General features: G+C 49.6%; 1 protein-coding gene across 1 annotated transcript; it reads left to right on the top strand.

Annotated features, from left to right (window-relative positions):
* The first annotated feature begins 1,156 nt into the window (after window positions 1-1,156).
* GPR84 (G protein-coupled receptor 84) lies at window positions 1,157-7,231 on the top strand. The gene is made up of 2 exons (XM_038753006.1): window positions 1,157-1,217; window positions 5,494-7,231. Exon 2 carries the CDS (start codon window positions 5,518-5,520, stop codon window positions 6,634-6,636), a length of 1,119 nt encoding a protein of 372 aa, XP_038608934.1. The 5' UTR covers window positions 1,157-1,217; window positions 5,494-5,517; the 3' UTR covers window positions 6,637-7,231.
* The last annotated feature ends 8,294 nt before the right edge of the window (window positions 7,232-15,525 follow it).

Here is a 15,525-nt window from a genome sequence, read left to right as displayed (position 1 = left end):
CTCACAGTTTCAATCTCCGTTTTACAGGTGAGGTAACTGAGGCCCAGAGAAATGAAGTGATTTGCCCAAGGTCACACAGCAGACAAATGGCAGAGCCAGGATTAGAGGCCCTGACCTTCTGACACCCAGGCCAGGCTCGATCCATTACGCCATGCTGCTTGTTTAAACAGGAGACTGTGGGGACAGGGGAGATGGATGGCAGAGGCTGGGGCCTGGGGCCCCCCAGTACAATTCGTGAAGTGTTCCCTATTTCTTCTCGCCCACATCCTGCCTCTGGCCTGGAACGCTCTTCCTCCTCATATCCAACCCACTCTCCCCCTCTTCAAAACCTTATCGAAGACCTATCTCTTCCAAGAGGCCTTCCCTGACAAAGCCCTCCTTTCCTCTTCTCCCTCTCCCTTCTCTGTCACCCTGACTTGCTCCCTTCATTCATCTCCCCCCACCACACCCCCACAGCACTTATGTCCATTTCTGTCACTTATTTATTTATATTAATATCTGCCTCCCCTTCTAGATCGTAAGCTCATTGTGGGCAAGGAAGGTGTCTGTTATACTGCACTGCATACAGTGCTCTGTTCGCAGTGAGCCGTCGAGAAGCAGCGTGGCTCAGTGGAAAGAGCCCGGGCTTTGGAGTCAGAGGTCAGGGGTTCAAATCCCGGCTCTGCCAATTGTCAGCTGTGTGACTTTGGGCAAGTCACTTAACTTCTCCATGCCTCAGCTACCTCATCTGGAAAATGGGGATTAAGACTGTGAGCCCCCCATGGGACAACCTGATCACCTTGTAACCTCCCCAGCGCTTTGCACATAATAAGCGCTTAATAAATGCCACCCTCATCATTATTATTAATAAATACAATTGATTGACTGACTACACAAGTCCCTCTGTCTCTCTGGTCACAGTGTCCTCCTCTCCCAGGGAGGGGTCCCGGTTACCCTCCACCCAAAATCGTGATCGGTCATTCACACACCCAACTGTCCCCTTCCTCTCCCCCCACCCGGCCAGCGTCGCTGGACTGGAGAGAGCAAGGCCCCGGGGGATGGGCAGGGGAGGGAGATGTCGAAAGACTGTCCAGGGCAGCCGGAGGTGGTGGAAGGGATAGGGAAGGAAATGGGAGGCCTTGGGTAATTCAGGGTTTCTCTGATACTCTCCCAGTTATAAAAGCAGGTGCGGACGTTGGGAACTGGAACCAGAGGGCAGTTGGACATCCAGGAGCTGGGTGAGTTGGGGATTTGGGGCGAGGGGAACTGGGGGATTGGGGGGGGGCCTGGCTCCTGTCTGCTGGGGCTGGAAGGGGAGCAGGATGGCTAGAGGGTCTGGAGCCTCCAGATGGACCTACGGAGGGATGGGGGCTGGGGGAGAGGGCCGGCTCCCAATCTTTCTCAATGTCCTGGTTCCGGTCCAAAGAGAGGGTATGGGAAATGGAGACGTCCCTAGGGGATAGATTATCATCATCATCATCATCATCAATCGTATTTATTAAGCTCTTACTATGTGCAGAGCACTGTACTAAGCGCTTGGGAAGTACAAATTGGCAACATATAGAGACAGTCCCTACCCAACAGTGGGCTCACAGTCTAAAAGGGGGAGACAGAGAACAAAACCAAACATACTAACAAAATAAATAGAATAGATATGTACAAATAAAATAAATAAATCAATAGAGTAATAAATATGTACAAACATATATACATATATACAGATATCAATCAATCAATCAATCAATCATATTTATTGAGCGCTTACTGTGTGCAGAGCACTGTACTAAGCGCTTGGGAAGTACAAGCTGGCAACATAGAGAGACAGAGACACGCTGGAGAAGCAGCGTGGCTCACTGGAAAGAGCCCGGGCTTTGGAGTCAGAGTTCACGCGTTCAAATCCCGGCTCCGCCAATTGTCAGCTGTGTGACTTTGGGCCGGTCACTTCACTTCTCTCAATTAATCAATTAACCAAGAGCATTGTTTAAGCACTTTCCTTGGGCACAGCACTGTACTCAGAACTCCGGAGGGTACAGTAGAGTTGGTGGACATCATCATCCATGGTTTTTATTGAGCGCTTACTGGGTGCAGAGCACTGTACTAAGCGCTTGGGAAAGTACAGTATAACGGGGCTCCAGACACGTTCCCTGCCAACAATGAGCTTATGGTCTAGAGGACAAGATCCTTACCTGTAATTTAATAATAATCATTACTATTATGGTTTTTATTAAGTGCTAACTACGTGACAAGCACTGTTCTAAGCACTGGGGTAGATACAAGGTAATCAGGTTGTCCCATGTGGGGCTCACAGTCTTAAGACTTGAGAGAGTACAGTATAACAGAGTTGATAGACATGTTCCCTGCCCTTAAGGAGATTACAGTCCAGATGGGGAGACAGGCATTAATATAAATAAATATGTTTTGGATATTCATTCATTCATTCAATCATATTTATGGAGTGCTTACTATGTGCAGGGCACCATGCTAAGCACTTGGGAAAGTACAACGCGACAATTCATTCATTGATAATGATAATTCATTGATAATGATAATAATAATAATGATAATAATAATTATTATTTTATCTTGTTAGTATGTTTGGTTTTGTTCTCTGTCTCCCCCCTTTTAGACTGTGAGCCCACTGTTGGGTAGGGACTGTCTCTATATGTTGCCAATTTGTACTTCCCAAGCGCTTAGTACAGTGCTCTGCACACAGTAAGCGCTCAATAAATACGACTGATGATGATGATGATGATGATAATGATGGTATTTGTTAAGCACTTACTGGGTGCCAACCATTGTTCTAAGCTCTGGGGGAGAGACAAGGTAATCAGGTTGTCCCTTATGGGGCTTCCAGTCTTAATCCCCATTTTACAGATGAGGTAATTGGGGCACAGAGAAGTTAAGTGACTTGCCCAAACTCACACAGCTGCTAAGTGGCGGAGCTGGGATTAGAACCCACTACCACTGACTCCCAAGCCCACACTCTTCCCACTAAGCCACACTGTTTCTCATTCAATCACATTTATTGAGCACTTACTGTGTGCAGAGCACTGTACTAAGCATTTGGAAAGTACAATTCAGCAACGAAGAGAGACAATCCCTGCCCACAACGGTCTCACAGTCTAGAATGGGGGAGAGAGGCATCAATAGCATCCATTGACACTCCCTGCCCATAACGAGCTTACAGTCTAGAGGGGGAAGACAGACATCATCATCATCATCATCAATCGCATTTATTGAGCGCTTACTGTGTGCAGAGCACTGTACTAAGCGCTTGGGAAGTACAAGATGGCAACATATAGAGACAGTCCCTACCCAACAGTGGGCTCACAGTCTAAAAGAGATGGGAAAGGAGGAGGAAAGGAGATGGGAAAGGAGGAGGAAAGGAGATGGGAAAGGAGGAGGGAAGGAGATGGGAAAGGAGGAGGGAAGGAGATGGGAAAGGAGATGGGGAAGGAGGAGGAAAGGAGAAGGGAAGGAGAAGGGAAAGGAGGAAGGAAGGAGAAAGGAAAGGAGGAGGGAAGGAGATAGGGAAGGAGGAAAGGAGATGGGGAAGGAGGGAAGGAGATGGGAAAGGAGGGAGGAAGGAAGGATACAAATAAATAAAATTACATCAATACAAATAAATAAAATTACAGATATATATGTAAGTGCTGGGGGGCTGAGCGGGGGTGAATAAAGAATGCAGACCCAAGTGCAAGAGTGATGCAGAAGGAAGTGGGAGAAGAGGAAATGAAGGTTTAGTCAGGGAAGGCTTCTTGGAGGAGATGTGCTTTTTAATAAGACTTTGCAGGTGGGGAGAGTCATGGCCTGTCAGATATGAATGGGGAGGGAGTTCCAGGCCTGAGGCCGGACGTAGGCGAGGGGTTGGCAGTGAGATAGGTGAGATGGAGGTACAGTGAGCAGGTTGGCATTGGAGGAGCAAAGTATGCTGGCTGGGCTGTGGTAAGAAATCCGAGAGGTAAACTTGTTATGGCAGAGAACAAGTGACTATATCTATAATTCTATTAATTTTTATTGATGCCTGTTTGCTTGTTTTGATGTCCGTCTTCCCCCCTTCTAGACTGTAATAATAATAATTATTATAATGGTTTTTATGAAGCGCTTACTATGTGCAAAGCACTGTTCTAAGCACTGGGGAGGTTACAAGGTGATCAGGTTGTCCCACGGGGGGCTCACAGTCTTCATCCCCATTTTACAGACGGGGTAACTGAGGCACAGAGAAGTGAAGTGACTTGCTCAAAGTCACACAGCTGACAATCCGGCGCTTAGAACAGTGCTTTGCACATAGTAAGCACTTAATAAATGCCATTATTATTATTAATTGGTGGAATCGGAATTTTAACCCATGACCTCTGACTCCAAAGCCAGGGATCTTTCCACTGAGCCACGCTGCTTCTCACTGTGAACCTGGCGTGGGCAAGGATTGTCTCTCTTTATTGCTGAATTATACTTTCCAAGCGCTTAGTACAGTGTTCTGCACACAGTAAGCGCTCAATAAATATCATTGAATAAATGAACAAATGAATGTTACTAATTCTATTGTATAATACTCTCTGAAGCACTTAGTACAGTGCTCTGCACATAGTGAACCCTTAATAGATACCATTGATTGTAAGGTAGGAGGGAGCGAGGTGATTGAGAGCTTTAAAGACTATGATACAGTAATGGTAAGGGAATAAAACCCAATGATCAATTGATTTTTTCAACAGTATTGGTTAGTCACTTAATCAGCCAGTCAATCATATTTACTGAGCGCTTACTGTGTGCAGAGCACTATAATAAGGCCTTGGGAGAGCACAGTATAATGATAAACAGACCCATTCCCTGCCCACAACGAGTTTACAGTCTAGAGGGGGAGTGCTTACTGTAGCATGGCCTAGTGGCAAGAGAATGGGCTTGGGAGTCAGTGGACATGGATTCGAACCCTGATCCGCCACTTGTCGGCTATGTGACTTTGGGCAAGTCACTTCACTTCTCAATACCTCAATTGCCTCATCTGTAAAATAATAACAATGATGACGGCATTTATTAAGTGCTTACTACGTGCAAAGCACTGTTCTAAGCCCTGGGGGGGTTACAAGGTGATCAGGTTGTCCCACTTGGGACTCACAGTCTCAATCCCCATTTTACAGATGAGGCCCAGAGAAGTGAAGCGACTTGCCCAAAGTCACAGCTGACAACTGGCGGAGCTAGGATTTGAACCCACGACCTCTGACTCCAAAGCCCGGGCTCTTTCCACTGAGCCGCGCTGGGGATTAAGACCGTGAGTCCCACGTGGGACGGGGACTGTGCCCAACCGGATTTGCTCGTATCCACCCCAGCTTGTAGAACAGTGCCCGGCACATAGTAAGCGCTTAACCAATGCCATCGTTATTATGTGTCAAAAACGCCGTTCTGAGTGCTAGGGTAGGTCAACTGATGGACTCAAGGAGCTGAAGGTCTATGAGGTTGGCCACATCGGGGCCCCTCCTACCCCGACCCCGGCCCCTGATCCCCCAATTCTCTCCACAGCCCCTCGCCGGTCTCCCACCTACCATGTTCAACGACTCCAGCTTCTCCTGCGCCCACCCCTCCGTGCTGGGCTACCGCTACGTGGCGGTGAGCTGGGGGGTGGTGGTGGCGGCGACGGGCACGGTGGGCAACGCGCTGACCCTGCTGGCCTTCTGGGCCGAGCCCAAGCTGCGCACCCGCTTCAACGCGCTCATCGCCAACCTGACCCTGGCCGACCTGCTCTACTGCACCGTGCTGCAGCCCTTCTCCGTGGACACCTACCTCCACCTGCGCTGGCGGACGGGGGGCACCTTCTGCCGGACCTTCGGGCTCCTGCTCTTCGCCTCCAACTCCGTCTCCATCCTCACCCTGTGCCTGATCGCGCTGGGCCGCTTCCTCCTGGTGGCCCGGCCGGCGCTCTTCGGCCGCGTCTTCTCGCGCCGCGGGGTGGCCCTGGCCGTGGCGACCACGTGGGTGGCCGGGCTGGGCAGCTTCGCCCCGCTCTGGCCCGTGTTCGTACTGGTCCCCGCCGTCTGCACGTGCAGCTTCGACCGCAAGCGCGGCCGGCCTTACACCACCATCCTCATGGGCTTCTACTTCGTGCTAGGCCTCAGCTGCATCGGCGTCTTCTACTGCCTCATCTACCGGCGAGTCCGTGGGGCCTCCCGGGCCCTCCAGCGCTACCGACTGTCCCGGAGCGGGACCTCGACCCAGCTGGACAACGCTCCCCCCGGACACTACCGGGAGCTGGACAGCGGCCTGGCCTCGGGGGAACCCTCGTCGGAGCAGTCCACCGGACAGATGCAGGACGGGGAACGGGCCTCGGGGGACGGGGAGCCGGGGAAGATCGTGGGACCCAAGCCCGGGCGGGGGGCACCGCCCCGTGCCGCGACCGCCGAGGGCTCTTCGGAGACCGGGAAGGTGACCCGCATGTGCTTCGTCGTGTTTCTCTTCTTTGCGCTCAGCTACATCCCCTTCCTGCTGCTCAACATCGTCGACATGCGAGGCCGGGCGCCGCGGGTCTTGCATATGATCTCCGCCAACCTGACCTGGCTCAACAGTTGCATCAACCCGGTGCTGTACGCGGCCATGAACCGCCAGTTCCGCCAGGCCTACGGCGCCGTGCTGCTCCGGGGTCGCCGTAGCTTCATCAGGCTGCGCTGAGGCCCGCGGGAACCCCGGCGTCGCGGCCCACGGAGGCCACCCGTTGCCGCTCCTCCCGGCTCCCGGGACTCACGCTGGCCCGCAGGGGGGCCGGGGCAACCCAAGCCACCTCGCTGGGCCTCGGTTTCCTCCCCTGTCAAATGGAGAGAAGGTCCCCACTCTCCCTCCCTCTCAAACTGTGCACCGCAGATGAGGAGCTGGGATCGACACCAGGGTTTGGCACTTAATACATTCCCCAATCGCTAACTGGGGGCTGGGGGGGGGCAGCGTTTATGATTGGTAATAAATCACTGACTTTTAGCTACTTCTCCCCGACAGATCCTTCGCGGGTACGGAGCGGAGCAGGGCACAAGGTGGATCCGAGGGACAGAGTGGGAAAAAAAAATAGCCATGGTGGATAGAGATTTTCGCTCTACCGCAAAACGGATCTAGGTGACCTCAAGTGCCCCCCAGGACCACCTCCCTTCCCGTCATCCCTCCAATGTCCCCCGGCCGGTCTGGGCCCTTCAGGGCCGGACACTTGGGTTCCATCCATGGCCTCCCTGCCCCCTTTCCCTCTTCCTCTGTCACCATCCCGGGCTTGTGAAATAGGAAGAGGAGGGCTGTAGAGAGGCTGGGTGGGGGTGGGGATGCGGCCTTGGAAATCATTTTCCCCCCTAAAATACCCCCTAGTCTGGGGGTGGCGGGAAGGGGGAGGTCATGGGTACTAATTCCGACTCTGCCACTTATCCGCTGTGTGGCCTTGGTCAAGTCACTTCACTTCTCCATGCCTCAGGTACCTCCCGGCTCTACCACCTATCTGCTGTGTGTTCTTGGGCAAGTCATTTCACTTCTCCGTGCCTCAGGTACCTCCCGGCTCTGCCACTTTTCTGCAGTGTGATCTTGGGCGAGTCATTCAGTAATCCATTCAATTGTATTTATTGAGCGCTTACTGCATGCAGAGCACTGTACTAAGCGCTTGGGAAGTACAAGCTGGCAACGTATAGGGACGGTCCCTACCCAGCAACGGGCTCACAGTCTAGAAAGGGATCATTTCATTTAGAGAAGCAGTGTGGCTCAGTGGAAAGAGCCCGGGCTTTGGCGTCAGAGGTCATGGGTTCAGATCCTGGCTCCGCCACATGTCAGCTGTGTGAGTTGGGGCAAGTCGCTTCGCTTCCCTGTGCCTCAGCGACCTCATCTGGAAAATGGGGATTAGGACGGTGAACCCCCCGTGGGACAACCTGATCGGCTTGCGACCTCCCCAGTGCTTAGAACAGCTCTTTGCACATAGTAAGCGCTTAATAAATGCCATTCTTCTTATTATTATTTCAGTTCTCTGGGCCTCAGTGACCTCCTCTGCAAAATGGGGGTTGAGAGTGGGAGCCCCGCGTGGGATAAGGACTGTGTCCAACCTAGACTGTGAGCCCACTGTTGGGTAGGGACTGTCTCTAGATGTTGCCAATTTGTACTTCCCAAGCGCTTAGTCCAGCGCTCTGCACACAGTAAGCGCTCAATAAATGCGATTGATGATGATGAGGATGATTTGCTTGTCTCCTCCCCAGCGCTTAGTACGGTGCCTGGCACACAGTAAGCGTTCAACATGGGAGCCCCGCGTGGGATAAGGACTGTGCCTAACCTAGACTGCGAGCCCACTGTTGGGTAGGGACTGTCTCTAGATGTTGCCAATTTGTACTTCCCAAGCGCTTAGTCCAGCGCTCTGCACATAGTAAGCGCTCAATAAATACGATTGATGATGATGATGATGATTTGCTTGTCTCCTCCCCAGCGCTTAGTACGGTGCCTGGCACATAGTAAGCGCTCAACAAATACCATTATTCTTCTTATTATTCGCCCCCTCCCCTATGAGAGCAGGGAGCAGGGACGAGGTCGTGCGCCCCGGTGGCCACCGGATGGCGCCACTTCCCTATGGTTCTCCCCAGTTTGGACCAGTCTCCCCAAGTCCCCCCCCCCCCCCCAAATCCCATCCCTAACCCTGGGCTGAGCCCAAGGGACCCCGGAATCCGGGCCCCCCCACAGGTTGGGATGACCGACGGGGACAATGGTTGGGGACCCTAGGACGAGTACACCCAGAATTGAACAGAGTCCATAGGGGGAGGCGGGAAAATCAGGGAGACAAGGAAAGGATGCAGGCTAAGACACAGGGATAAAAAAAAAATAATAATAATGGCATTTATTAAGCGCTTACTATGTGCAAAGCACTGTACTAAGCGCTGGGGAGATTAATCAATCAATTTATTGAGCGCTTACTATGTGCAGAGCACTGTACCAAGCGCTTGGGAAGTACAAATTGGCAACATCTAGAGACAGTCCCTACCCAACGTTGGGCTCACAGTCTAAAAGGGGGGGGGACAGAGAAAAAAAAACCAAACGTACTAACAAAATAAAATAAATAGAATGGATATGTACAAATAAAATAAATAAATAGAGTAATAAATATGTACAAACATATATACAGGTGCTGGGGGGAAGGGAAGGAGGTAAGATGGGGGGGAGAGGAAGGAAGGGGATTACAAGGAGATCAGGTTGTCCCACGGGGGGTTTACAGTCTTAGTCCCCGTTTTACAGATGAGGGAACAGAGGTCCAGAGAAGTTAAGTGACTTGCCCAAAGTCACACAGCTGACAATTGGCGGAGCCGGGATTCGAACCCATGACCCCTGACTCCAAAGCCCGGGCTCTTTCCACTGAGCCACGCTGCTTCTCTAAGGGTAGAGGGAAGACAGAGAGAGGGGGAGCAAGGCGCAGAGACGGAGGAAAATCCGAGAGATGGAAGGATATGGAAAGAATAGAGACAGGGGTACAGAACCAGAGACAGAGATGGAGCGGGACTCGGGGGGAGATACAATGAGGCAGGAAAATCAGAGATGGGTGGGGAACTAGAGAGAGGGCAAGAGATAAGGTGGAGGGTGGTACAGAGAGGGAAAAAGTCTCCCCTCTCCAGTTCTTACTTCACTCGGTTGCCCAGATCATCTTTCTAAAATATCAATCGACACATAAAACAGCGTGGCTTAGTGGAAATAATAATAATAATAATAATAATGGCATTTATTAAGCGCTTACTATGTGCAAGGCACTGTTCTAAGCGCTGGGGAGGTTACAAGGTGATCAAGTGGTCCCAAGGGGGCTCACAGTCTTAATCCCCATTTTACAGATGACGTAACTGAGGCCCAGAGAAGTGAAGCGACTTGCCCAAAGCCACACAGCTGACAAGTGGCGGAGTGCCGGGGTTGGGAGTCAGAGGACGTGGGTTCTAATCCCGGCTCTGCCACTTGTCTGCTGTGTGACCTTGGGCAAGCCACTTAACTTCTCTGTGCCTCAGTTACCTCCTTTGTAAAACGGGGATTAAAACTGAGCCCCACGTGGGACAACCTGATTACCCTGTATTCTTGTACCTGATTACCTCATTCTGATTACCCTGTACCCTTTATTGAAAGCGCTCAATAAATATGATTGATTACCCTGTATCTACCCCAGCGCTTAGAACAGTGCTTGGCACATAATAAGCGTTTAACAAATACCATCATTATTATTATTATCTCCTCAAAATTCTCCAATTGTTGCTCATTCCTCTCCTCACCAAACAGAAACCCTTGCATGTCCAGTCTCGAAGCACTTCATAAGCTTTCTCCCCCCGACACTTATCCTCACTCTTCTACCACCACAACCCAGCTCACGCTCTTCACTTTTTTTCTGTTTTCATGGTATTTGCTAAGCGCTTACTATGCACCAGGTGCTGTACTGAATGCTAAAATAGATGTAAAATAACCAGATTGGACACCGTCTCTGCCACATGGGGATCACAATCCTAATCGACATTTTACAAATGAGGTAACTGGGGGACAAAGAGCTTAAATGACTTCAGCAGATTGGTGGTGGAGCTGGGATTAGAACCCAGGTCCTCTGACTCCCAAGCTCATGTTCTTTCCATTAGGCCATGAGACTTGGTTTCCAACCCCAGCTTTGCTCCTGAGCTGCTGTGTGACCTTGGGCAAGTCACCTGGCCTCTCTGGGCCTCGATTTCCTCATCCATAAAATAGGAATCAGCTCCCTCTTAGAGTAAGACCCCATGTGGGACAGGGGCTAGATAATAATAATAATAATAATAATGATAATGGCATTTGTTAAGTACTTACTATGCGCAAAGCAATGTTCTAAGCACTGATTATCCTGTATCTGCCCCAGAGCTTGATGCAGTGCTTGGCAGGGAGTAATCAATCAATCAATCAATCAATTAACTGTATTTATTGAGTGACTACTGTATTAAGCACTGTTCTAAGTGTAGCATTAAGTGCCCGGGGGATTACAATATAACAGAGTTGGTAGGCACATTCTCTGTAATCATCATCATCATCATCATCAATCGTATTTATTGAGCGCTTACTATGTGCAGAGCACTGTACTAAGCGCTTGGGAAGTACAAATTGGCAACATATAGAGACAGTCCCTACCCAACAGTGGGCTCACAGTCTAAAAGGGGGAGACAGAGAACAAAACCAAACATACTAACAAAATAAAATAAATAGAATAGATATGTACAAGTAAAATAACTAACTAAATAAAGAGTAATAAATAAATATTTAATAAATTAATTAATAATTAATTAATGGAGCTCTGTCCACAAAGAGCTTACAATCTAGAGGGGGAGAGAGACATTAATATAAATAAATAAATTACGGAAATGTACAGAAGTGCTGTGGGGCTGGAGGAGGGGTGAATAAAGGGTGCAAATCCAATTGCACTTAATTCACACTAGTATTAACTCAGAGATAGAATAAGACACGGAGAGACACAGAACTAGGTACAGAGACAGATGAGATACAGAGATGGATAGAAGTAGAGACAGAGAGACACGGAACTAGAATCAGAGATGAAAAGAGACACATAGAGAAAAAGAGGAACACGCGAAAACAGAGACAAACCAGGGGATGGAGTTTTAGAAACAGAGAGAAGTGAAGGCAGAGACCCAGAATTAGAGGCAAAGATGAAGGGAGATGCCAAGAGACGTAGAACTAGAGACAGACTGAGAGGGATGGAGGGTAGACTGAGAGATAAAGATGGAGAGACAGAAGAAACAGAGATGGAAAGAAACACAGAGGAACAGGAGTGTATGTTCATTCAATCGTATTTACGGTGTGCATAGCACTGTACTAAATGTTTGGGAGAGTACAATATAATAATAAACAACACATCCCCTGCCCACAGCAAGCTTACGTGTGTGAGACCATGTCTGTTGGTGTGACTTAAGTGAGTGTGAGGGGGTGATGTATGGATTGGTTTGCGTGTTTGTGAGGCAGAATGTCTGTTTGTGTAACGTGTGTGTGTGTATTTGGGTGGATTGTTTGAACTGATCATTGTGGGCAGGGAATGTGTCTGTTTATTGTTGTATTGTATTCTCCCAAGCCCTTAGTATAGTGTTCTGCACACAGTAAATACGATTGAATGAACTGATGCGTGTGTGAGACCACGTGTTGATGTAACTCGACTGAGGGTAGTGTGTGGATTGTATGGACTGGTTTGTGTGTGTGAGACAGTGTCTATTAGGGTGACTTGTTTTGCTTTGTTTCGTTGTCTGTCTCCCCCCTTCTAGACTGTGAGCCTGTTGTTAGGTAGGGATTGTCTCTATTTGTTACCGAATTGTACTCTGCAAGTGCTTAGTAGAGTGCTCTGCATACAGAGAGCCCTCAATAAATATGATTGAATTAATGAATGAATGAATAAACTTGTGTGTGTGTATTGTATGGAGTGGTTTGTGTGTGCAAGATACAGAGTGTTGGTGTGACTTTGTGTGTGAGGGGAGAGTATTTACGGTCGTGTGGCTGCTTACTTCCATGTGCCTGGAATTGTTCTTGTGTTAATGTGCTTGGTGAGCACAAGGTATCTGAGGATGTGCACGTGTGTCTGGGAGAGACTGTGTGTGTGATGCGTGACCCGTGAGTGAATGTGAGGGTAGATGGGCTGGTGTGTAGGGGGAGGAGAGGGAGGAGGGAAGGGAGGGAAGAGGAAGAAGGGGAAGGAATGAGAAGGGAAGGGGAAAAGGAGAAGGGAAGGAGGAGAGAAAACACAATTTCCTTGTGGAAAGTTCACGGGCTGAAGGCTCTGAAGACGCAGGTTTCTGTGTGATGGTGAGCAAGAGCTTCAATCTCTCTGGGTTTCTGTTTCCTCATCGATAAAATGGGATAATTATACATCCTTTCCAGGGATATTGGGAGAATAAAAATGAGATAAGTAATTGGGAATAATAGCGCAATATAAAATCAAGGTATTATATGCATTTGGATCGGTTCCCTTCAAGCACTGGATATCCACCCTACCTTTATCCTCACAGCATTTATGTCCATATCCTTGTACACTGCAATTTCCAAATTAATTTATATCAATGCCCATCTCCCCCTCTAGACTGTAAACTCCTTGTAATAGCAGTATTAAGTCCTTCCAGGTGTGCACAGCACTGTACTAAACGCTGGGAAAGGGTACCCAGGTGAGAATTAGACACGGACCCTGTCCCTCAAGGGCCTCACCATCTAATAATCTGTTCCTTGTGGCAGGAAATGTGTCTCTCTACTCTGTTGTATTGTCCTTACCAAAGCGCTCAGCACAGAGCCCTGCACGCAGTAAGTGAGAAACAGAATCGCCTAGCACAGGCCCGGAAGTCAGAGGACCCGGATTCTAATTCCCATTCCCCCCCTTGTCTGCTGGGTGACCTTGGGTAAGTTGCTTCACTCCTCTGCGCCTCAGTTCCCTCATCTGTAAAATGGGAATTAAGACTGTGAGTCCCATGTGGGACTGGGACTGTGTCCAATCTAATTCGTTTGTATACACCCCAGCGCTTGGGCCGGTGGAAGCACTTAACAAATACCATTTCAAAGAAGCGCTCAATAAATACGATTGGCTCATTGATTGATTACCCGTGTGGATCTATGGGTGACTGGGCCACTGTCTCTATTTGATTGCCTCTCAATGGTTGGGTGTGATGTGTGTTTGTGCTTGTGTGCGAGGGGAGTTGTGCAAGCATCTCACAACGTATGTGAAAGTGTCAGTGTAAACGCAGAGGGGTGGTTAGTACAAGCGCTTAGTACAGTGCTCTGCACACAGTAAGCGCTCAATAAATACGATTGATTGCTTGATTGGAGGGTAAGAGAGAGGGTTAGAGAAGCAGCGTGGCTCAGTGGAAAAAGCCGGGGCTTGGAGTCAGAGTTCGTGGGTTCTAATTCCGGCTCCCCCCTTTGTCCGCTGTGTGACCTTGGGTAAGTCGCTTCACTTCCCTGGGCCTCAGTTCCCTCATCTGTCAAAAGGGGAGTAATGTAATAACGTAATAATGGCATTTGTTAAGCGCTTACTATGTGCAAAGCACTGTCCTAAGCGCTGGGGGGGGGATACAAGGTGATCAGGTTGTCCCACGTGGGGCTCACAATCTTAATCCCCATTTTACAGACGAGGGAACTGAGGCTCAGAGAAGTGAAGTGACCTGCCCAAGGTCACACAGCAGACATGGGGCAGAGCCGGGATTCGAACCCGTGACAAGTAAGACTGGGAGCCCCACGTGGGGCAACCTGATTGCCTTCTAGCTACCCTAGCGTTTAGCACAGCGCTTGGCACATAGTAAGCGCTTACCAGATACCATCATTATCAGAGAGAGAAAAGAGAGTGTGTGTGAATGTGTCTTCTCTCTTTTTTCTTTTTTTCTCTCCCCTTTTTTTCTTTTTTTCTCTCCCCTTTTTTTCTTTTTTTCTCTCCCTCTCTTTTCTTTTTTCTTTTTTTCCCCTCTGTCTCTCTCGCCCTCTTTCCCCTCCCTCTCTCCCTCTCCGCGTCTCCGTCTCCCGCGGGCAGATTTACGGCAGAGCCGGAGCCCTCCATTGGCTGACCGCTGACAGGGCCTGATTTAACGCCGCCTCCCATTGGCTGTTCCCGACAGGTCGATTTACGAGCTTCCTTGTGATTGGCCGGGGCCTCCGAGGCCTTGATTAACGGTCCTTTGGACGGTGGGAGGGGGAGAAAAAGAGAAGGGAGCAGGCCCAGCCCCTTCCCTTCCCTTCTCCTTCATCCCCCTCCTCCTCTTCCTCCTCCCCTCTTTCTTTCAGCCTCCATCTCTCGGATCCCTGCGCTGGAAGAGGTGAGGGGGCTCCAGCTGAGCCCTGCTCCTCCCCCCCCACACCCATCTCCAGCCCCCTCAAATAATAATGATGGCATTTGTTAAGCGCTTACTATGTGCCAAGCACTGTTTTTTTAATCATCATCATCATCAATCGTATTTATTGAGCGCTTACTATGTGCAGAGCACTGTACTAAGCGCTTGGGAAGTACAAATTGGCAACATCTAGCGACAGTCCCTACCCAACAGCGGGCTCACAGTCTAAAAGGGGGAGACAGAGAACAAAACCAAACATACTAACAAAAGAAAATAGAATAGATATGTACAAGTTAAATAAATAAATAGATGGCATTAATGATGGCATTTGTTTAGCCCTTACTATGTGCAAAGCACTGTTCTAAGCGCGGGGGGGGGATACAAGGTGATCAGGTTGTCCCATGTGGGGCTCACAGCCTTAATCCCCGTTTTACAGATGAGGTAACCGAGGCTCCGAGGAGTTAGGTGGCTTGCCCAAGGTCACACAGAAGACGTGGCAGAGCCGGGATTCGAACCCATGACCTCTGACTCCAAAGCCCATGCTCTTTCCACTGAGCCGCGCTGCTTCTCTAAGCGTTGGGGGAGGAGGGGGGGAGACAAGGTAATCAGGTGGTCTGACATAATAATAATGATGGCAATTATTAAGCGCTTGTTATGTGCACAGCACTGTTCTAAACGCTGGGGAGGTTGCAAGGTGAGCAAGTGGTCCCACGGGGGGCTCACAGTCTTAATCCCCATTTTACAGATGAGGGAACTGAGGCCCAGA

The sequence above is a fragment of the Tachyglossus aculeatus genome, chromosome 10, assembly GCF_015852505.1.
Source record: "Tachyglossus aculeatus isolate mTacAcu1 chromosome 10, mTacAcu1.pri, whole genome shotgun sequence".
Lineage (NCBI taxonomy): Eukaryota > Metazoa > Chordata > Mammalia > Monotremata > Tachyglossidae > Tachyglossus > Tachyglossus aculeatus.
Note: the sequence above shows the minus strand (reverse complement) of the source record. Positions and strands in the feature narration are given on the sequence as shown.